We start from the raw sequence: 25462 nt of genomic DNA, 5'->3' as shown, positions 1-25462 counted from the left end.
AGGGATCGACACTCTTTTATATAAATTGCCTATGTGCTTTTACTGGACAAAAATTTGTTTTAGCTCACTGAAGAGAGCCTTTGATAACAATTCCAACAATACCTGTATCATGCTGCTGGCTTATTCCTGGGACTAGATACATCTTGTTCTATCTATCATTCCTCTCTGTAAAATACACTCTGCTTTTCCTGAAAGGGGCGGGCGCTTCCTGCTTTTAACCTCGGCCCTGGGCAGTGAAACCACAATTACTCCTGTACACAGAATCAGTGCTGCAGTTCGTGTACAGCAAGCCAGGGGAGACAAAGAGTTGCAGCTGTGCATCATAGTAAAAAATTATCACACAGGAATCTACTACACCACAAAGAAAAAGATGTATTTCCAATACACTATAATGCCTACATAGGAATAAAAAGACCCATGACACACATGACAGCATGACAGTTATATATACATACACACACAAACTCCAGAAGAGATGGCCTCCCTAAAAGACTTATTTTTGCATGTGCTTTAATTTGTATGTAGTCAATCATCAAGACTTCTAGTTGTGCAGATGTTTGAATAGTTTGTACCGGGGCCCGTTGTTCGGAGCTTTTGCTCAACCCACAAGACCGACATTTAAGACACTCCTCACTTTCCATGTATCCCAAATCTGGACAGTATACTTTGGAGCCATTTGTAAGTCTTATCACTACCAGAATGAGCACCACTCTTGCGCTGCTGGCCCCAGAGACATGGGGATGACAACCTGCTGCTGGTACCTATATGGTATGGCACAGGAGTCTTTGGGTAATACTTAGTTTAACACTGCCTCAGGACCTTCCGACCCTTCTGAGTCAAGCTGGTCTGCTCTTCTAGCTGGGGCTAGGTTTTAGTCCAGATCCCCTCTCTTACTTTCCATAGGTCTGGGCAGCTATTTTGGACCCTTTCCCAATCTTCCAATGTTTTCCCCTATACCATTGGCATCCCTGACACCACCCCACTTGAATGTGTCACATTTTGGATTGGTTGGGAATTTCAATATCTTCTAGCCCTTTGTCACCTTGCTGAATTGGCAGGTTTACAGGGTCTCAAGAGAGGGCATCAGCATTGCTGTTCTTCCTCCCTGACTGAAACTGGATGTGGTATTGGTACCTTGAAAGGTGATCCATCCATCTGTGCTCAAGGGCACCCAGCGTTGCTTTTTCCAAGTGAACAATAGGGTTATTGTCTGTCATCACGATCACTTCTGCACCAGCCATTACAGCACTTCTGCACCCATTCAGCAAATTTATCAGTCATGACTAGAGTTGGACGAATTTGAGAAAATTCGATTTGACCAGGTTCACCGAATTTTCAGAGAAAATTTGATTTGAACTTAATCAAATCGTGCCGTATCACCCCTTACCGACAAGAGACGAAACAGTACATAACATGCCGGGTGGGGGTGCATGGAAAGGGCTCACGGGCTGAGACCTCTCCATAGCCGGTCAGTCTTTGCTGCATATTGCAGCAAAGGCTTACCGGTAAAACCCGCGGTCGGTGCTAGGGAAGACCCGTGGCTGCCTCGGTTTAGCCCCTTCATTACAATGTGCTGCCATGCTGTAGTATGGCAGTATATGATAGGATCAATCAGACAACCTAGGATTAAAGTACCCTACGGAGTCTGAAAAATAGTAAAAATAATAAAAAGTAAAAAAAAAATTATAATAAAAAAACCCTAAAAATTGTAATCACCCCCCTTTCACTAGAACTGATATAAAAATAAATAAACAGTACAAATCATAAACACATTAGCTATTGCTGCATCCAAAAATGCTGATCTGTCAAAATATAATAACAGGTTTTCACTGTGTTTAACCCTGTAATGGAAAATAGCGCCCAAAGTCGAAAATTTTGAAAAATATAAAAAAAAATCTATAAAAAGATCAAAGATTGTACAGTCCTTAAAATGATAGCAATGAAAATGTCATCAAAAGTCGCAAAAATGACATCAACCACAGCTCTGTAAACCAAAGTATAAAAAAAATTATTAGTGCCAGATGGCAAAATAAAAAAAAACATTTTGTACAGGAGGTTTTAATTTTTGTAAATGTATGAAAACATTATAAAACCTATACAAATTTGGTATCCCTACCACCATACAGTGAGGAACACCACCACCATACACGAGGAAAACTACCGCCATACAGTGAGGAACACTTCCCCTATACAGTGAGGAATACTAGCTCCATACAGTGATGAATACAGCCATACAGTGAGGAACACTACGGCCATACAGTGAGGGACACTACCGCCACTTAGTGACGAATACAGCCATACAGTGAGGAACACTACCGCCATACAGTAAGGAACACTACAGCCATACAGTGAGGAACACTACCGCCATACAGTAAGGAACACTACAGCCATACAGTGAGGGACACTACCTCTGTACAGTGAGGGAAAATACTCCCATACAGTGAGGAATTCTACCTCTATACAGTGAGGAATAATACTCCCATACAGTGAGGAATACTACCTCCATACAGTGAAGAACACTACCGCCATACAGTGAGGAATACTACAGCCACACAGTGAGGAACTTTACCCCCATACAGTGAGGAACACTCTAGCCATACAGTGAGGGATACTACCCCCATACAGTGAGGAACACTACCTCCATACATTGAAGAATACAGCCATACAGTGAGGTATTCTACCGCCATACAGTGAAGTACACTACCGCCATACAGTGAAGTACACTACAGCCATACAGTGAGGAACACTACGGCCATACAGTGAGGAACACTACCGCCACTTAGTGACGAATACAGCCATACAGTGAGGAACACTACCGCCATACAGTAAGGAACACTACAGCCATACAGTGAGGGACACTACCTCTGTACAGTGAGGGAAAATACTCCCATACAGTGAGGAATACTACCTCCATACAGTGAGGAATACTACCTCCATACAGTGAGGAATACTACCTCCATACAGTGAAGAACACTACCGCCATACAGTGAGGAATACTACAGCCACACAGTGAGGAACTTTACCCCCATACAGTGAGGAACACTCTAGCCATACAGTGAGGGATACTACCCCCATACAGTGAGGAACACTACCTCCATACATTGAAGAATACAGCCATACAGTGAGGAATTCTACCGCCATACAGTGAGGAATACTACCGCCATACAGTGAGGAATACTACCGCCATACAGTGAAGTACACTACCGCCATACAGTGAGGAATACTACTGCCATACAGTGAGGAACACTACTGCCATAAAGTGAGGTACACTACCGCCATACAGTGAGGAACACATTACGCCGTACAGTGAGGGACACTACCCCCATACAGTGAGGGACACTACCCCCATACAGTGAGGGACACTACCCCTATACAGTGAGGGACACTACCCCTATACAGTGAGGAATACTACTTCCATTCAGTGAGGAACACTACCTCCGTACAGTGAAGAATACAGCCATACAGTGAGGAACACTACCTCCATACAGTGAAGAATACAGCCATACAGTGAGGAACACTACTGCTATACAGTGAGGAACATATAGTGAGGAACAGTACTGCCATGTTCCTTTCTTCTTCCCAGAGTTCTCTGCTCCATGTAACAGGTTGTGCTCCCAGCCACTTTGCTAATAAAGGGGTAAAAAAAAAAATTAAAAAAAAAATTGTTTCCCTGAATCACCGTAAACTTCGGATTCGTGACGAATCGAAGTTTTCCTGAAATTCTGAACTTATTCCACTTCGTTAGAATCGATTCGCCCATCTCTAGTCATGACCCATACCAGCTAAAAGCTTCAACTTTAAGGAGCTTTAGTGGTCAGGGTTACGTTCTGCCTCCCTCAAGGACCAGGTGCCATAGACAATCACCCTCTCACATAAATCCTGAACTTGAGAGAACACGGTTCCCAGCCCATGTAGACTTCCATCAGTGTAAAATAGGAATGGGCTATCAAACCCTGCATACGCCAAGATCGAAGCACTTGTCAGAGTTTTTTTCAACACCAAAAAGGCTCCTTGTTGTCCTGGCCCCCACTCGATGGGGAAATTCTTGGGCACTACGGAAGTTCCCCTCAGCAGCATTTAGAGGACCTGCCAGATGAGAAAACTTGTATATAAATCTCCTGTAATAACCAGCCAGCCCGAGAAAGACATGCACTTCCCATAGGGTCTTTGGATGGGGCGTCTTCTGGACAGCTTCCACTTTGCTGGGCGCTAGCTGTACCCCATCAGGAGTGACCAGACATCCTAGAGACTCTATTCACTGCTGAAATAGTTGGCACTTCTTGGGTTTGATCTTTAGCCCATGATCTTGCAGTTGTCCTAGGACCTGCTGCAGCTTGTGTAAGTGATCTTCAAATGAAGTCCCAAACACCACCATGTCATCCAGGTATATCAACATGGATTCAAAGTTCAGGTCACCTAGACAGTGCTCCATCAACCATTGAAATGTCCCTGGAGCATTAGATAGACCACTGGCACCAGTCAATATCCGCTGGTCAGATCAAGTGTGGAGAAATACTTGGCATGACCCAGAAGAGTGACTCTTCAATCCACGGAAGGGGATAGGCATCCCGGACAGTCCGAGAATTCAGTTTCCGATAATATACACAAAGGATGAAACTTCTGTCTTTCTTCCATAACAGGAACACAGGAAAAGCCCAATGGTTTTTACTCTCCTGGATCACTTGATTTTCCAGTATGCTGACCATGATATTCTTCCCCTTCTGATACATCTTGGGCGGGATTTGTCTGTACTGCTCCCAGGTCTGTACAGCATCGCCAGCAGTAATTTCATGTTCAATGGCATTAACACATCCAAAGTCTTCATGATATCTTCAAAATGGCTCCTGGAACTCCCACAGAGTTTTCTCCTGTTGCCCCAGGGTCAGTGATCCAGGATCCACTCCCATCAGAGACATGATCACTCTGCTGTTGCGGCGTCCCTTTGACGGACCTTCATAGCATAGGTCAAAGCCGCCTCCAATCAGCCTGTAGGGTTAAGCTCCTTCAGTGGAGAAAAACACCCTCGAGCACATGCACTTCAGCCAGCAGGTTACTTCCAGGAATAACCTACTCAGGCTCTAAGTAACAGACTAATACCCATCCCCCAAGGTTTCAAACATGCTCTTAAAAAACCCATCTCTTTAGGCAAGCCTAACATGCTCGCTAACTGCATGAAATGTCAGTTCTCCCTTTAAAATCCATACTTTGTCCTATCTCCCGTCTGTTATCCAGCAAACACCATATATATACCAAGTTCTCTGCAGTCACTTTCACTTGATGGCTTGTTCAAGCTGCAAAATTATTGTTCCCTTATAAAGAATGGCTGGACCATTCCACAAGTTCTTTTACCTCTTGTGTCAACCCCTTCATCCTCATAGAATGTAAGCTCTTGAAAGCAGGGTACTCACTCCTATAGTTCTATATGAATGTTTGTACTCTGTATTGTAATATTATATTATATTATAACATTATATTATTTTATATATTGTAATAATATTATATGTAAAGCGCTACGGAATTTGATGACGCTATATACATTAAGATTATTATTATTAATTAAGACAACAGATGGGCACGCACCCATCTTTTGCAATAGCAAGTGCTAGGGCTACCATAGGACGGATCTGTACTTCTCCGTGCTGAGCAGGCTCAATTAAGACTTCCAGTCCATGCAGTGGTGACCCAGCCCCTACTGGGAATCTTCACTGGGTCTCTCAGTGGTACCTACACATGTGCAATAAAGCACCCTGACGATGCTCTTTTGCGAGCTGTAGCACCTCACCATTTGCTATCGGACCTGCTGAAGCGTTTGATGTGTGGTGGCTTGCTGGTAGTATTTAGGCCCTTCTTTGGCACAGAGTTGATGATCCAGGTCTCTCAGCACATTCATGCCCAGCATTTCATCTAGAACCCTTCTGGACAGATGATCAACTTGAATGATTCCATTCTTACTGATGTCTTGCCCAAACAGCCGAACCTGCATCCAGACTATCAATATTCTGTCTCCATCATGCGCCCAAAGTATCTCTCAAAGAACTTGGAAGGCATCAGAGTTCACTCTGATCCAGTATCAACTAGGCATCATACCTTTTGGCCTTCCAGCTCAGCTTCCATAATAGGGCTGCTGGAGTACAGATTGCATTCATCACGTATTGAGCTTAGCTTTTGGTAATCAACCGCAGGAATCCCTGTTACTGCAGCGGTTAGTTGTTTTAAGCCGACAGAGACCCCATCTGTATCTGGTACCCTTTGGCAAGATGACCTTAATGTCGGGAGTTCCAGCAGAAGGGTCCCCTTCTTCTCTGCACATCAGATGGACCTCAGTTAGTGGGTCCTCACAGCCGTGATAACCTCTCTGGAGGAGGGCAGGATAATGTAGCCATCTTTGGAGCCCTCGACAAGCCTATGTTTATCTGGAAAACTTCCAGACGAAGTTCCCTCATTTCTGAATGTAGGGCCTGGACTACATCCTTCAATAGCTCAGAGCCTTCAGTTTCCATCTCTCACTATCACTTGGAAATTTATGGCTATGGGTTATTCTGCCCTCTACACCGCCGCCAGGTAAGTTTTTTATGTTAGAACGTCAGGTTGTCATCCACCCCGGTCATCTCTTGCAGTTTATCACGTAAAAACTTGTTGGACAGCCCTAGTATGTACTGGACAGTCCACTTCCTTGTAGGGTCCTATAGCCTCTGGGTCCCATTGCTGCACTTTAGAGTATTAAATAAAGGTTCGCCCTCTCACTGTGCCTGCAACTATGCTGCCTTGGTACGCCACCTCCAGCAGGGAGAATATTTTTTCCAAAGTGTCTCTTTCTGATTCATACCATACCATCATTGTCTGTCTAGTGTCACCCTCTAGGGCTCCCAAAGCTATCTCAGCAAGCCATTTGAGAATCAGATTACACAATTTAACCATACTGCACACCCTTTAGGTCCAGTCTTGCAACGTCATATTTTTACCGTCAAATTTTGGCAGCTGCTGCATTAGGACCCCCGCTGATAAGTACCTTGCTTGAGCTGGCATGACACGTGGGAGGGCTGGTATATCTGGCTGTGCAGGGATATCCTGGACCGATGCTACTGGCTCCACTTCTGAAGAACAGGGTCTTCACATCACAAAGAGGCTTTGGGTTTTTTTTTTTAGCATTTTTTGGCATTTTGTGGTAAACAGGGACTGCTTGTGGCCAAACAACAAATTATAAGTTATTAATACAAACCTTTTTACAGAAACAGGTGCATACACAAAATGGCGGCTGTTTCACAATCTTACATATACATATATGTATGATAAACCTCCCCAATAGTCTACAAAAGATTCAAAATGGATACTTCTAATTCCATCATGTGCACAATTGATTTAAAATATCTATACTATCATGTAGCCATTCATGGTACTTCCCAGTTTTGTAATAGAGTCCTCAGGTTCATATTCTTCAGTTCCAATTCAGAGCACTGCCCTTCGGTATATCATCAGCTCTGAGGATCTTTTCAAAGATTATGACAGAGGTGACAGCCTCTCTAAGACTACAAGGAATTCTAATAATCCCATATCACCACAGCCTACTTATTATAGGAGATTCAGTAGACATCATTTTATCCCACATGAAACAAACAATTCAGGAAATAGAATTTCTAGGGTAGATAGAAGTTTGCTCTCATCCAAAGCAGAGAGAAAAGATTTCTAGTGGTGATTCTGGATTCCGTTCTTTAAACATTTCTTCCCAAGGACAAAATTCTATAGCTAATTTTACAATTTAAAAAAATGGAAATATTCCTGCATCTGATCTTCTTTATAGCTCCTGGGACATCTGACTTACATATCCTACATAGCATGGAGTCAGAATCATTCAAGGGTTCTTCAGAGATGGACTCTGAATATTCGGAACAAAGGCTGAAATCCTCTAGATCTCAAGAAAGTTATTCCAGCAGAGGTGCAATACTCTTTAAGTTGGTGGACAGAAGAACAAAACCTGTTAAAAGAAGTAACTTGGAATCCATCTCCTCTTCTATCTATTCAAATGGATGCAAGCGTAACTGGCAGAGGAACATTGTTTTGAAGGAAATTCTTGGTCTCCTCTGATAAGAATAAAAACATCAAACATCAGGGAACTAACATTGTTATGGGAACTCTGTCCTTTGTCCAACATAAGAAATGTCAGAATCCTATCGAACAACATGACAATGGTGGCATTCCTTAATCATCAGAGAGGCATTCTTTGCTCTAGCCAAAAGTGGAACATGGCTTTCACCTTTCCACCATAACGCCTGATTCCAAGAGTCCTTCAAAAACTCCAATCAAACAAAACCAGAGTAATAGTGTCTTGGGGGCCCAAAAGATTGGTTTGCAATCCCCAAGAAGTTTGTGATAGCAGAACCAGTTCTCTTGACTTCAAGAAGGGATCTTTAAAGTGATAGCTTATCCGCAAACCGGTAACTAATAAAATTTACCTAAAGATAAGGAAAAGATCCCTCTCATTGCTCAAATCCAAGACTTCCTACAAAAAGGATATACGAAAGGCTTAAAACACAGTACTCTAAAGGTACAGATCTCTGCTTGTTTTGATTTTCCTTTTGACTTCCTTCCTAAGATGGTGTCGTAGTCAAAAGATCATTTTACTTTCTTTCTATAACAATCCTTCCAACAGTAAATAATGAGAATAGAGCTCCCTTGATGTTAGATGGGCAGTGATCCAATGTCTCAAAGTTACTAAACATTTCCGGAATAGTAAAAACGTATTTGTCCGATTTGCAGGGAAAAACAAGAGCCTTAAAAAAAAAACAAGTCTACCATCACCAGAGGCATAAAATCTACTATCCAAAAATTATATGAAAAGTAGAAGATCCAGAGCAGCACAGCTAGCGGTGGGTGCAGACGCCGGTGATCCCTTGGCCAGGGTCTCCAATATAGGTTCAGTGAAGAGGCAGCACTCCTTGTAGTAGTGAAAGGGGTGAAGCTTTATTCCATAAAAAGCGACGTTTCGGTGTACTGTTACACCTTTATCAAGCATAGTGTGAGCAACAAACAGCCAACTATTTAAGGACCAACAGATCTGCTGATTGGTCAATGGTAAGTGACAGTAATTCAGTGTACATCATACAAAAAAGTGACAAACAAGTAATAACATTATTCATATACATGTTATAAAGTGACCAGTGGTGCCAATATATTTTTATGAAGTGTAGCATCATCATAAAGTGACATAGTGCAAAAGTAAACACAGTAAAACACGCCCATCGGTTTGTAGACCTCCTCCACGTCTCCTCCTACTCATTCATGGAAAACAATTGTTTCAGCTTGGCCACCTGTTGTATCAAGCCATGTGCATTGCCAAACAGGAAGTGTATACTTTGACCTCCAGGAAACCGGAAGTGAGGTAATCAGCTTGGATGGTGCATGTGTATTGAAGGTATTGAGTTGATGGTGGCCATCTTGGATAAGGGCAGCCCTCTTCTCATTCGACCAACACCAATATGACAAGAGGTAAGTATTAAAATACCATTATTTTTAGCGCACGTTATGTGGATCAGCACGTATTGTTCGTCCCCAGTGTACAGAGGACTCACTCGTGCCATCCATCGGACGACAGACCTGAAGCAAAATGGGGATATAGTACCATTGTCCCGAACGTGTAATCGCCAATTGGGATGACAATCCCACCTCATAGAGTCGTGGATGAAGGTCTGGGAAGTTGTTAGAGGGTTATGCCGGGCCAATCGAATTTGAATGGGAGACATGGGAAAAATGGTCCTTCCGATGGGGGTTTTCAATATATGTCTTGAACTCTGTAGATATAAAGACATAGGTATTAGTTGGATGTAAAGAACAGTCTAGCGTTACATAATACAAGAGATGGTAGGTACAAAAAATACATTCAGTACAAGGTGCCAACACTCCACCATGTCTGCTCCTGTGTTAGATTATGCTATTTATATTAAATTCAATATTCAAACCATATGGATGGAGTGTGTTTAATCGATGGATCCATTTTAATTCACATTTTCTGAGAAGTTGTGCCCTGTCACCACCCCTTCTCAATGGAGGAATGTGGTCAATGAGGATAAAGCGCAATTGTGAATCGTTATGTCCTTTTTCAAAAAAGTGTCTCTTTTTACGTATCGTATATTTATGTTGTGTAATCCTGACCTTGAATTCGTTCGTGGTTTCACCAATGTATTTACCCGATCACACCGGTGATATATATCCTTCCAAAAATTCACAAGAGTCTCCAGGATCCCCCCGGTAGGCCTATTGTGTCTGGCCGGGACTCTGTTTTTTCACATATTGCAATTTTTCTCGATGTTGTTCTGAGAGACTTTGTAATGAAAAGCAAATCATATATTCGTGACACATCGCATTTGTGACACAACAAATTACAAAACATTAACTTGTCCCAACATAACCATCTCTTGTTGGTTTCATTCGACGTGGTGTCTTTGTATACCTCCATTGACCACATCAGAGGGTTAAAAGCTGTAGAAAAATGTCTACATAACACTTCTTACTCACCGTCAACTATCACGTTCATTTTGGATATGTTTTACCTGATTCTGTATAACAATTACTTTTTATATGGTAACGAATTTTATACACAATTGAGGGGTGTAGCTATGGGGGCAAATTTGGCTCCCAGCTACGCCAATATCATGATGTCGTCACTTGAGGAGGACTTTGTCTATGTGTCCCACCACTTCCAACATGTTGTGGAGTGGTGGCGATACATAGATGACGTCTTCCTCTTGTGGACTGGGACTATTGATGAACTTACCCTGTTTCACACTTACCTGAACTCCATAGATGAAGATATCAAATTTACGGTGGTGTACTCAGAAAATTCTATTCAGTTCCTAGGTGTTACAGTATCCTATGCAGAACATGCATTATACACAGACCTATTTGTCAAACCCACAGATAGGAATACCCTACTAAAATATGACAGTGCACACCCAAGAAGCATGTTAAAATCGTTACCTCTAAGTCAATTTCTTCTGGTAAAAAGAATTTCCAGTGACGACAATAAGTGTATGTCCAACATGGAGAAAATGTCAAAAAAATTCTTGGAAAGGGGTTACCCTAAAAAAATTATTGACAAAAATAGGAATCTTGCCAACTCTTACAATAGGAAGGATTTACTTAGACCTAAAAATAAAAGGCACAACTCCAGTCGAATTCCATTTATTTCTACCTTTTCCGATAAAAGTGACCGAATATCTTACATAATAAAAAAACACTGGAATACACTAGCGAAGGAATCCACCGGTGTGCCTGAATTCCGTAATCCCCCCCTCTTTTCATACAGGCGGGCCAAGAATATTGGTGACCGTATTGTGAGGTCAGATGTGGGACCATTAAGATCATCTATACAAACGGGTCTAATGGGAATTACACGCACTGGGAGTTTCCCATGCAGATCATGCATCAACTGCTCACTGATGCAAAAAGGCGAGTCTTTTACACATGAAGGAGTTTCTTACAAAATACGACATTATTTAACGTGTACTAGTGACCATGTAATTTACATGTTGATATGTCCATGTGGACTAAAATACATTGGTGAAACCACGAACGAATTCAAGGTCAGGATTACACAGCATAAATATACGATACGTAAAAAGAGACGGGATCTTCCCGTCAGTCGACACTTTTTTGAAAAAGGACATAACGATTCACAATTGCGCTTTATCCTCATTGACCACATTCCTCCATTGAGAAGGGGTGGTGACAGGGCACAACTTCTCAGAAAATGTGAATTAAAATGGATCCATCGATTAAACACACTCCATCCATATGGTTTGAATATTGAATTTAATATAAATAGCATAATCTAACACAGGAGCAGACATGGTGGAGTGTTGGCACCTTGTACTGAATGTATTTTTTGTCCCTACCATCTCTTGTATTATGTAACGCTAGACTGTTCTTTACATCCAACTAATACCTATGTCTTTATATCTACAGAGTTCAAGACATATATTGAAAACCCCCATCGGAAGGACCATTTTTCCCACGTCTCCCATTCAAATTCGATTGGCCCGGCATAACCCTCTAACAACTTCCCAGACCTTCATCCACGACTCTATGAGGTGGGATTGTCATCCCAATTGGCGATTACACGTTCGGGACAATGGTACTATATCCCCATCTTGCTTCAGGTCTGTCATCCGATGGATCCTGCGGCACTAGGGAGGTACTTGGCACGAGTGAGTCCTCTGTACACTGGGGACGAACAATACGTGCTGATCCACATAACGTGCGCTAAAAATAATGGTATTTTAATACTTACCTCTTGTCATATTGGTGTTGGTCGAATGAGAAGAGGGCTGCCCTTATCCAAGATGGCCGCCATCAACTCAATACCTTCAATACACATGCACCATCCAAGCTGATTACCTCACTTCCGGTTTCCTGGAGGTCAAAGTATACACTTCCTGTTTGGCAATGCACATGGCTTGATACAACAGGTGGCCAAGCTGAAACAATTGTTTTTCATGAATGAGTAGGAGGAGACGTGGAGGAGGTCTACAAACCGATGGGCGTGTTTTACTGTGTTTACCTTTGCACTATGTCACTTTATGATGATGGTACACTTCATAATAATATATTGGCACCACTGGTCACTTTATAACATGTATATGAATAATGTTATTACTTGTTTGTCACTTTTCTGTATGATGTACACTGAATTACTGTCACTTACCATTGACCAATCAGCAGATCTGTTGGTCCTTAAATAGTTGGCTGTTTGTTGCTCACACTATGCTTGATAAAGGTGTAACAGTACACCGAAACGTCGCTTTTTATGGAATAAAGCTTCACCTCTTTAACTACTACAAGGAGTGCTGCCTCTTCACTGAACCAAAAATTATATGAGATACAAAATCTAGATCTAACCAATGACATCAGAACCCATTCTATTATATGATAGCTGCATCATGGGCAGAAAAAAGGGGTTATCTATAGAACTGATCGGCAAAGCAGCAGCGTGGTCAAGCGACTCTACATTTACTTAGCACTACCAAAAATCTGAATTATTCATACCAGTAATTCCATAAGTCCACCATTTAAATTGCTATCTTTTAGTTCATCGCATGTCAGTTGTCCTGGAGGTTATTTGAAAGACACCATCCAGAGCCTTGAGAGGGGCCTATATGCTTTTGCATAACTTTCTGTCTCCACCAAAGGTCAAGGTGCATCCTCCAGGTGGGCCATCATTCTGAACTCCTGGAAACAGACAAATACCTGACGTACCTAAATGTAATGCTTATCATACAGTAAGGCTACATTCACATGGCCGTATGGGGGAAATATATACAGCCGACGTTATATATGCTGTATATACATCCCCCATAGATTGCAATGGGCGCACGGCGCCGTACGCAGTCAGGGAAAAGATAGTCCTCTCCTGAGTGTTGATGATTGCCGCCATGCTACGGAAAGGCGGGCATGTAGCCTTAGTCTAACAGCTCAAATTTGTCTTCCTTATGTTGGCATAGTTATTTTTAATGCAATTTTATTTTATAAGGATGTTAAGAAGAGTACAATCGAACAATCGTGGCCATTTAATTTTTTAGGGGGTTATTATTAGTAACTCTTCACAAAAGACCCCATTTTTAAAAAGGCACTTTAAAGGTATACCTTGCTGAGCTTGTTAACCCTTTAACGACTTGGCCTTTTTTAGTTTTTTCACTTCCATTTTTTACTCACCAACTTAAAAAATCTATAACTTTTTTATTTTCCCACATAAAGAGCTGTGTTATAGCTTATTTTCTGCGTAACAAATTTCACTTCATAGTGACAGTATTTAATATTCCATGGCGTGTACCGGGAAGCGGGAAAAAAATTCCAAATGCAGTGAAAATGGTGAAAAAACACATTTGCAACGTTTTCTTGTGGGCTTGGATTTTACAGCTTTCACTCTGCGTCCCAAATGACATGTCTACTTTATTCTTTGGGTCGGTACGATCACGTGGATACCAAATTTGTATAGGTTTTATAATGTTTTCATACATTTAAAAAAATTAAAACCCCCTGTACAAAATATTTTTTTTTTATTTTGCCATCTTCTGGCGCCAATAACTTTTTCATACTTTAGTGTACAGAGCTGTGGGTGGTGTCATGTTTTGCGAATTTTGATGGCGTTTTCATTAATATAATTTTTGGGACTGTGCGACCTTTTGATCACTTTTTATGAATTTATTTATATTTTTCAAAAAAATGCCATTTTTTACTTTGGACGCTATTTTCCGTTACGGGGTTAAAAGCAGTGAAAAAACTTTATTATATTTTGATAGATCAGGCATTTTCTGACGCGGTGATACCTAATGTGTTTATGATTTTTACTGTTTATTTATTTTTATATCAGTTCTAGGGAAAGGGGGGTGATTTGAATTTTTAGGTTTTTTTATTATCATTTTTTTTTTTTAACTTTTTTTTATTTTTACTTTTACTATTTTTCAGACTCTAACCCTAAGTAGTCTGATTCATCCTGGTTTAAACTTGCATCCTTCCTTTTTACAATAGGGATTATAAAATGAACATTATTATTCACCATCAAACGTTACAATTTCATATATATTAAAACATATGTTTTTTAAAAGGATTCTAAATCTGCATTTATTTATGTATTTGCATGCACAGGTAGTCCCCGAGTTATGTACAACATAGGTTTCTTTAGTTGTACTTGTTGAATATGTATGTAGTTCAGAATTGGTATATTTTATAGACAGACAAAATTTCTTTTGGATGGGATTTTCAAAATTTTGGGTCTTCATGAGAACAAGGATTATCAATAAAACTAAATTACAGACACCTTACAGCTGATTATTGCTAAAGTAAAGCATCCAGAGTGCTCCACTAGAGGTCACAGGAGGCAGATAGGTTCGTCTAGGGATCATCTGTTATTTGTGTGTCCTTAAGTCGGGGACTGCCTTGTAGTTGTTAAAATCTCATATAATGTTCACCTGTTTATTTAGTGTTTTGTGCCTATAGAACTATAAGTCCGAGTCTGTTAGTCTGAATCATTTTGCTGACCTCTGAATTTTGTCCACAGATGCATATCCAGACCACAACACTCACCATTTCAGTAAGTTTGAGTGCATCAGTGTCCTTAGGTATGCTTTACATGCCAAAAGTCTATGTTATTCTTTTCCATCCTGAACTGAATGTTCCTAAACGCAAAAGAAGCCTCAAAGCTGTTGTCACCGCTGCAACAATGAGCAACAAGTTCACACAAAAAGGAGGCTACAGACCAAATGGTGAGGCCAAGACTGAGCTATGTGATAGCATGGAGACACAAGGCAAGTGATATTATCTTTAAACTATAATTTAATTAACTGTAACAGTTTGCATTGAATTTAATAATATCACCAAAAGTAATGCATTACAGTATGGCATACCATTAAAAAATTGAAATATAAGACATGAAAGTCAAAGAATCTCAATTGTTTGTAAATCAAATGTTGCATTTTGTTCGCTGAATGAGAAATCAGGCTCCAGGACATTAAATCAACAAAGTCAAAGCTAGATCTGTGACCAAATTGATAAAGAGGATTAGCCTACCTACTGAGAAATAGAAGTCACTGATTTGTTATTGTGTCTAGGTCACGTACCGTTTAAATAAACATCTGTATATCAATAGCTCCCCCAACCCCTTCTGTTGACGACGTTCTGCAAACACAGCATACAGCTAATGACGCTGTCAGAATTCATCTTCTCATTCACAGGTTCAATGTCAAGCGACATCTCCCACGGGCTGCAGCCTAAGACATCCTGCAGTAACCCGGGGGTGTACTCTGCATGGATTCCACATTCTCTGCGCATTTCCACATTTTATAGCTTCATCAAGTAGAATATAAAACACTCAAAGCATACAAAATTCCTATCACGCTCATTATCAGGAACGCTGGAAGGAAATGCATTATATTTATTCATAGACATAATGTGCGTAATATATATGTAACCAAGCAGCAAAACACATTGATAGACATATTGCCAGCACACTTCAATGTATGCAGGTGCATGCTGTTAAAGGGTTTATATATGCCAAAACATGTTCTTTCCAAATGCTTACTACAATCACAAAATGTTCTTAACATAAGATGTCAAACCTGCATGTTTTGTTACTTATTGCATCTGTTGCCATATACAGTATTAACATATTATGATCCAGCATTGTGCTGTGCAACTAAAACTGATCAGCCATGTAATCAAAACTTTTTACCTTATATTTTATAGTAGATGTAGCTCTCAGTGTTGCCTGGGATTATAAATAACTGCTCTTAGAGTTTCACAGATGATGTAAGCGTTGCAATTGAAAACATATTACCTCACACATAAGCTGCCTTATACTAAGAATGATAATGAAAGATTGATACTCCAGTCACAGCCAGAGCTGTAGTCATGAGATGATCCAAAGGTTGATAGATAGTTGCAGCTATGGATGTGACCGTAGAATATCATGGCAAGGATAAGACTGCAGCTCTGAATGTGACTAGAGTATCACAGATGATATAAGCATAGGGGTTGACAATTTATAATCCTGTATTACCTCACATATTACCTCATATTAATACTAAAGCCGGAGCTGCAGTCATCTGAGATGACAGAACATTAGACTAAAGAATGGAGGATTTGCACCACATTTTATGCTGCACATTGTACTACATAATATGTATATAACAGTACACATCTTCCGCAGTACACAGCAGAACCAGCAGCTCAGATAAGAAATGATGGGGGAGAGAGAAGGCAGCAGAACAACAGGGCCAGGGATCTCTCATCTCTAATTCCCACATGGTCTTCAGCTACTGGGACAAATCTGTGTATAAGTATATAAATATATCAGTGCATAAATGTGTGCACGTAAGTGTATGACGGTGTGTAAGAGTGTATAAATGCAAAAAGGTATATTATCTGTGGCTTTAGGGGCCCCATTCAGAAGTCTGCTATGGGACCCTGCCTCTCCTAGTTATTGCCCTGCATATTACCTCACGTTACCTCATATCTAACCTACAATATTACAGTGCTGATCCAGCAGAATGGAAAAATAATTGTGCGGCTGATGCCCAATTCGCGAATAATATTCCTTCCAGACTCCAATATGGCGTCCGGTACCCACCATTTTGACTATTTTTTCCTTTCAAGAAAGGCATCTAGGCCACTCTTGTCATTATCAAAAGAAATTATTTTCAAAAACATACATGCAACATGCCTATTGCTTTACTGCTGGTTGGCGTTGGAGTGGAGGATAATACAATACCTATTTCTATATTATGGCGATTATATGCTCTACAATGTGTGCTTGCAGTACTTGTATGTGGTTTAGATGCAACCCTATGGACCCTATGGCCCACATTTATCAAAAACAGAGCAAACTGCACTTTATGCAGTTAGCCTGTGTAGCGTGCAGAGTGCGCCAGATTCAAGACTTCTGGAGCATGTTCTTCATGAATCTGGGGCCTCTGCACTGCTCCGACAGAGTTCACCATTTTATAGTGCAGCTGCAATAAAATTGTGTTTCGGACACTTCTTAATTCATGTGCAAGCAGTTTGCACTGAAAAGAATGTGCAAAATCAGAATGAAAACTGGCGCAGGGGCTTCAAGAAATCTGAGCCCATGTCTTTTAAGGCCCTAATATAAAGAAGTTGACAAGACATAGGGGCAAATTTACTTACCTGGTCCAGTCATGATCCCCGATTCGGATGGATGAAGTCCAGCGTGATTCATGAAGATTGTGCGCCCGAGTTCCTGCATCCGTTGCTTCCCCGCCGAGGTCCGCCGGAGTTCACCTTCTTCTTCCCGGTGCTTGTAAGTGCGTGTCTTGCGACACAATTCCAAGTTGTCCGAATCCGTCGGGTTGTCCGATGACAGGCCCCCCGACTTCTGTTGCATGCAAGCCGGCGCCGATGCTCCAAAATCTGATCGCGTGCGACACAATCCGCGGCGCGAAACGGAAATCGTTGGGAAACTTGGCGAAAATGCACTCCGCGGACCCTTAGTAAATGAGCCCCATAGAGTTCACCCTTGCAACAAGCTATGATAGTATTTATTTATTTTATTTATTTATTCATATCCTTATTTCTGTGTATAGCACTACTTGCAATTTCAGCTTTATGTGCCTACCCCATTTTACATTGCATAAAGGCATGGGTTTATGACAGATCGGTCCTGTCAGACTACTCTGATTGGTTTCTACGAGGAGGTAAGTTCAAGACTGGATCTGGGGGACGCTGTGGATATTGTATATCTGGACTTTTCAAAGGCATTTAACACCGTGCCACATAAAAGGTTGGTATATAAAAATGAGACTGCTGGGAATAGGAGAAAATCTGTGTATTTGGGTAAGTAATTGGCTTAGTGATAGAAAACAGAGGGTGGTCATTAATGGCACATTCTCAGATTGGGTTGACGTTACCAGTGGAGTACCACAGGGGCTAGTATTGGGGCCACTTCTTTTTAATATTTTTATTAATGACCTTGTAGTGGGTTTACACAGTTAAGTTTCAATATTTGCAGATGATACTAGCTGTGTAAAGTAATAAATACTGAGGTCGATAGTTTAGCATTACAGAGGGATTTGTGGAAGCTTGAGGAGTGGGCAGAGAAATGGTTGATGAGGTTTAATGTAGATAAATGTAAAGTTATGCACTTGGGCCATGGAAACAAAAAGTATAATTATGTTCTAAACGGTCAATTTCTTAGTAAAACTGGAGCTGAAAAGGACTTGGGGGTATTGGTGGATGGTAAACTTAATTTTAGTGACCAGAGCCAGACGGCTGCTGCTAAAGCAAAAAAAATTATGGGATGTATCAAGAGAGGAATAGATCTCATGATAAAGACATAGTTTTGCCCTTATACAAATCCCTGGTCAGACCACACATGGAATATTGTGTACAGTTTTTGGCACCAGTGTATAAAAAGGATATAGTAGAGCTGGAACGGGTGCAGAGGAGAGCAACCAGGATTATTAGGGGAATGGGGGGATTAGAATACACAGATTGCAAAATTTGGGATTATTCAGGTTAGAAAAAAGACGACTGAGGGGAGACCTCATTACAATGTACAAATACCTGAATGGACTGTACATGGATCTCTCCAAAGATCTTTTTATACCTAGGCCTGTGACCAGGACAAGGGGGCATCCTCTATGCCTACAGGAGAGGCGATTCTACCATCAACATAGACAAAGATTCTTTACTGTAAGAGCAGTGAGACTATGGAACTCTCTGCCGCAGGAGGTTGTTATGGCGAACTCTATGTACATGTTCAAGAGAGGCCTGGATACCTTTCTGGAGAGAAAAAATATCACGGGTTATGGGGATAAAACATTTATTTAATTCTTAAAGGTTGGACTTGATGGACTTGCGTCTTTTTCCAGCTTTATATACTATGATACTATGATACTATGAAGGCTCATGTATTATATACAGTATGTGGCTTAAGTAAGTAGGTCTTACATTAAAGGCAAACCTTCACAATTGAGAGTTAACATCATCAGGATGTCAAGTCCTATAATAGTTCACTTGTATGCATTTTAGTGAATGACCTTCTAGAAGGGCTCATTAACCTTGAGTTGTGAACGCTTAATAAAGGGGTATTCTAGTAATAAACATCATTTATATAGAAATGGTTCTTTAAAATATAAGCTAATATGTAATTAGTTGTTATTTAAAATTTTACCCCCCTTCCTGAAAAATGCTGCTGACATACACTGTAATGCAGAATGCTACTGGCCCTTAAATCCATCTGTTCATTTTCTCCACATGGAGCAGACACAGGATAGAAGATGGCCGCTGGTCACATGTCAACGTCACATATCCTGCACCTGCCTGGGCAGTTCATGTGATCCTCACTATATTTGGCTGCAGTTGGTTGGTTGCAGTGCATCCAGTTTGATCAGTGCTGTGGTGAGACGTCACCTCAATGGGGCAATGTGAAGTGATGGCAGTTACACATCATTACTTTGGTAACAAAGACAGTCTGTTACAACATCACTTGGAGCAGAGAGTAAGAGGGAGGAGGAGTTACTGAGAACTAAAGGATCATGGTTGTAGTTTCCAGTGGTGGCCATCTTGGTGATACCTCCACCTACTTTAGAAAGCCTATAACATGAGAATCATAAAATCAAATTAAATTTTTATTCTGGAAGGAGGTCTTTAAGTCCTCCATCCTCTGGACTTTTTCAACTTTTTTAGACCCACTGAGTATGATAGGAATAGGACAGAGTTCACGCTCTGTGCAAATTTATAGGGTGTTTTAAAATTATTTTCTAGTACAGCATGATCTCATTGGGAAATATAAATGCCGGAGAAGATGAAAAGCAGTAGAGTCCAGTAATAGCATGACCAGCAAAGAAAGAAAAAGGAATGGGATACAATGCCACTTAAAGAATAGGCCATCTCAAACAGGGTGAAAGACCAGTCATATACTATGTTGTCATGGAAGGATTTCCAAAAAAGGTTGAGTTGTATGAGCAAAGACCCAGTTGAACCGAGCAGATAGGGTAGGGGAGAATGTTTGTATAGATATACAATGTTTGATGGAGCTTTCAACACACAAATCCAAAGTTCTTACTGTAGACGTAGATATATTTTTTTAAATTCAAATCTTTATTATCTTTCCAATCGGAATTCTTTCTTCATTATATCAAATATCTTTTCCCAATACCTCTTTATATTCAAGCACTCCCTCGTAGCAGCAGATAGATCAACATTGAACCCCACTGAATTGTAGCAGGATTCTGTTCAGTTGAAGATGTAGAAAATAATGTTTGTTTTGTAGATAACACGTGTGTCACAGTAGAGAATGGTGTACAGGCCCTAAACTCCCCCACATCCCCTGTAACCTACCTAACAAGCCTCGCAAACCCAAATGGTAAGAGACTTCTGATCAAGAATGGGCTGCAGGTCCTAAACTTGCCCACAACCCATGTCATTGAATGGGTGCACAGAAGCCTCTATACAAAAGAGATGGTGAAAATTACCTACGGTTATCTGGATCAGACCATGCAGACTTTCCTGCCATGCCTTAAGCCAAAAATGAATTGCAATTGACAAATCTGGTAGCAGCCCCTGAATAAATAAAGGCATTGCCAGACAGTGATCCAGCAACAGAACGGGTTACAGGAAATAACAATTTGAAAATGGGTTTGGGAAATACCTGTGTGCCCAAGTGACCTCCCCAAATGTCACTTAGGAGCTGGAGTTTCTGACTGATCTTCAGTATAACTTGTTTTGTCAGGTTTCTTATACAACAACAGCGATGCTTCATGCTTTATTTTCAATTCATGATATACAAACACATAAAAATATTGTAACAGCTTGAACTTGCCAACGCGTTTCAAACGTACTATGATTCCTTTATCATAGCTACAGAAAGCATACTGTTACAGCTTTCTTTAGAAAACAAACAATTTAGTATAGCCTGTAAAGGACATTGTAATCACAATTGTTCCCCAATATGCTACAATTGGTTAGATTAACAATGTCCATAGCAGAATCAAGAAACACAGGTTCAAGTTCAGTAGTCTCTTCGCTCTTTTTCAGTAACTGTCACAGTCTCCTTTTAGTTTCTAAACGTGGATGTGTAACGGTTAGAGATGGGCGAATTTGTTGGAATTCGGTTCGACCCGATTCGCTGAATTTTTAAGATTTTTTTTATTTGACCCGAATCGAATCATGTTAAATAACAGGTATTTCCTGGCTTCAGAGAGCCTATAGGGTGTTGTAGAGCATTGTGCTATGCTTAAATATGCATAGGGAGCATGGTTTGGTGTTCAAACAATGTTGTGTTTTAGTATGACACGCACATGATAGCCACTGCTCTTAGAATCGCATCACTCCTCAATTCCATGAGCACTTACAAAGGCCAACTTCACCAAATAAGCAAAGCGGGAACGCAGCCTGACAAAGTAATGTCTGTGCCAGCTTTAAAGGAATGATCTGAGGGCCAAGATCCCACTATAACATCAAAGAGTGCACTGAATCAGATGATTCCATAGATTACTACAGAACCTGTTCTGTTAAATGGGGATACATGTAGAAACCCCCCCAAAAGAGTGCAGAGGGTGTCGGCAGTAATTCTGCATTGACGTCACTGATCATTTTGCTCTTCATTTCTTCCATCAGTGTCTGCTTTCAATTGGTCAACAATCCATCATCAGTATTGCTAAAGCCAAAAACAAACAGGAGTGGATCCAAAACAGACATGATTATTAAATGGGATATTTGCATGTCCTCTGTGTTCTGTATCCACTACTGCTTTTGGCTATCAATCTATCAATGATAGAGTCTGGAGGTGATGTCAGCAGAATCAGCAGCAGGGGCCCACAACGATAGAGTGTGGAGGTGGCGGCGGCAGCAGCAGGAGGCCTCAGAGTGGCACAATGATACAGTGTGGAGGTGATGGCAACCTGGTAAGCCACAGATTTGCACAATGACAGATTGTGTAGGTGGCGAACAATTCCAATCCCTGGAAAAGATGGTAGGCAAACTGGCAACAGATGTGTGGCATCAGAAGAATCAGAATAGTGGCTGAGGCAGGTAGGTAGAATCCAGAGTCATTCAGGATTTATTTAGATTTAAAATATACTCACAAAAGAGCAATAAAAATGTGCATGTAAAACTCCAACATGGTATGCCAGCTACGTGTTCTCGCCCGACCCTGGGTTTCGCCCTGTATGGCTTTATCCGGGGCGTTGCTAGTGCCCAGTGCCAATTACTCTTTATAACCAACATATGCTGTAATAGTTCAACTTAAATTGAGAAACATATCAGATCAAGAGGCCCTCAACAATCGCCAATGTATACAAGGGCTGTATCAATCACCAAAAATGAAAAATAGAACTAAGCAAGGTGAAAAAAGATTAAAATATAAATTTTAATTACACTTTCGCAAGGTTATTAAGCATAAAATTCACTCACAAATAAAAGTTTGAATATCGTTTCACACCCACTGGTGTATAATCGTAGGTGATATTGACACTGGAGGGTGTCATAACAACAAGTAATCAAATGTTTTCTCAACCAGGGGGATATCTGGCTTCAAATCACAAGGATGTTGATCAAAGCACACAATCAATTAAGTATCAATCTTATCGACAACTGTAGTCACGGGCCACAAGATAAGTGATCAGTGCCCATAAATAATAGTGCTCACGATGCCAGAACACTCAAATATGTTTATATATCCAAACAATGCAACATATCGTAGGACCAACAAGGTATTCAGGCAAAAAAATGGAATGTTCTTACCAATTCCTGAAGACCCATTTCTGCTTTAATTGAGGGAGATCGGACGTAGTAGGCCCTGACACTGACCTTATTCATGCCCAGACTCCCGTCCTTACAAGGACGGTCCACAGCTGTCCCTAAATATCCACTCCTGGAAAGTAAACCGTAGTCAAATTCCCAACGCGTTTCTTCCGCTGTCTTGCGGATTCATCAGGGGACATAAATATTGTAGCAATCCAAGCAACGCAAGCAAGGTTACCCATTGAGGTACACATCAGTGGCTGCTATACTTAGTTATCCTGGCATAGTGACGCTCGGATAGGCGGCTAGCGTGTGCAGGAGTCTACTGCGCATGCCAGGCCATTTAAAAGCCATGGCGCGCTCAGTCCGCAAAGCTCCGCCCAGTGTCATGTGATCACCGCAGGGACAATAGAATGGTAAGTGTAACATGATCGTTTAGTATTGGGACTTAGCTATCAGTGAAAGTAATCACTGGTAGAGACCCACTATGCACCAATCACATGTACATTTAAACGGGACATATGTCAATGTATACACAAGGACTACGATCACATGTTGAACACTTATATATGTGATACAGTAAATTGATATTTCTAGCAGGATAGTATATTAAAATAAGTAAGTAAGAGGATTTTAGTTCTGAGTTGGAGGCAGCAATTTACACTTTCCCATAGTGCAATGAAAGATGTTGAAAAAGGAATTGGAATGTGGGGGGAGAGAAAAAGAGAAGAGTAACCCCTCACGCAAGATGGAATAGGTAAGTATGTGTCATGGTACATCTTTGTTTGTAGGAATACATTATTAACAATGCTTAAAAATATGTTTACAAAAACATGTTTACAGAAATTGTTTGCAAAAATGTATACAATTTTTTTTGTTTATTATTTTTATATTAGAGCACTAGGTTGAGTGTAATTATCACTGGGATGGAGCTATGCATCAATGAACGAAACGAAAAGTTTCGTTCAGACCAGCTGGTGCGACTGTATTCAGTCTGAAAATCCATCTCGTCTCGGTTTGTAAAATTCTTTTATCCCAATTACCACCTCTTACATTACGCGGTATATGGGTTATGCCATGGAAACAAAGTACATTAATGTTCACTTGATGACATTCTAGGACATGTCTTGCCACCGATGTGTCCCTCGAGTGTCTAACATTAGCCAGATGTTCACCCATTCTTCTTCTAAACTCTCGATGTGTTTTTCCAACATACTCAATTCCACATGCACAGGCTATTCTATAAACCACCCCCTCAGTTTTGCAATTAATGAAGGAGTTAATCTTTATCACTTCGCCTGTCACATTACCAAGATGAAGGGGCATGCCACACATCCACTGCATCTAAATGAGCCCCTGTATCTGCCTTTGTCCAGCCAAGTCCCACTGTTTGCTGAAAAATGACTGCGGAGTAGGCGATCTTTTAAGGAGCGACCTTTTCTGAATGTGATAGACGGTGCCCTATCAATCACGTCAACGATGCCTGGATCCATTCGTAGGGTATCCCAATGCCGGGAAATAATCTTCCTCACCGCCTCAGAACCATTATTAAAGGTTGTTATGAACTTAATGGCATGGTCAGTATCCACCTTAACCCTTGGAACCAAGAGATCTTTTCGTTAATTTTTTAAGGCATTTTGGAAAGCCTCTTAAAGGATATTGTCCAGATAACCCTTTTGCAGAAACCTGTGTCTCAGGTCGTCTGCCTGTCTCAGAAAGGTTTTTTTATCCGAACAATTCCTTCGTAGTCGCAGATATTGGCCACGTGGTATCCCCCTCTTGAGTGGTACCGGATGATTACTCTCCCATCTCAGGAGGGAATTAGTTACCGTCGGGACCTTTCGATAGCAGGACATCCGGAATGCCAATTTGTCATAGTTGATTTCATAGGTAAATTTCAAACCAATGTTATTTACATTTAGACTCTGGACAAATTTAATAAAAGAGGATTGGGAACCCTTCCAAATTATTAGAACATCGTCGATGTAACGTAGCCAAACTTCTACGTGCTCAACAAAATCAAAATTATCTTGTGAAAAAACAATGGTATCCTTCCACCAGCCCAGGAGCAAGTTGGCGTAGGTTGGCGCACAGGGCGAACCCATAGCCGTGCCTCTGAGCTGGTGGTAGAATTTGCCATCGAAAAGAAAATAATTGTGCGTTAAACAAAACTGTAATGATTTTAGGATAAATTCGTTATGCAATTTGCACT

At 40.9% G+C, this 25462-nt stretch overlaps 1 protein-coding gene across 2 annotated transcripts in view; it reads left to right on the top strand.

Moving 5' to 3' along the window:
• The window catches only part of GRM4 (glutamate metabotropic receptor 4), a 172256-nt gene that overhangs the window by 133601 nt on the left and 13193 nt on the right, over nt 1–25462 (top strand). The window contains exon 10 of one of the 2 annotated variants that reach the window (XM_072137171.1): nt 15050–15296. In XM_072137171.1, the coding sequence (XP_071993272.1) occupies nt 15050–15296 (247 nt within the window). Of the gene's footprint in view, nt 1–15049; nt 15297–25462 lie in introns of those variants that run through there. The other variant, XM_072137172.1, reaches the window with a different exon arrangement.

This window comes from Engystomops pustulosus, chromosome 2, assembly GCF_040894005.1.
Source record: "Engystomops pustulosus chromosome 2, aEngPut4.maternal, whole genome shotgun sequence".
NCBI lineage: Eukaryota > Metazoa > Chordata > Amphibia > Anura > Leptodactylidae > Engystomops > Engystomops pustulosus.
The sequence above is the reverse complement of the archived record's forward strand: the minus strand, read 5'-3'. Positions and strand labels throughout refer to the sequence as shown.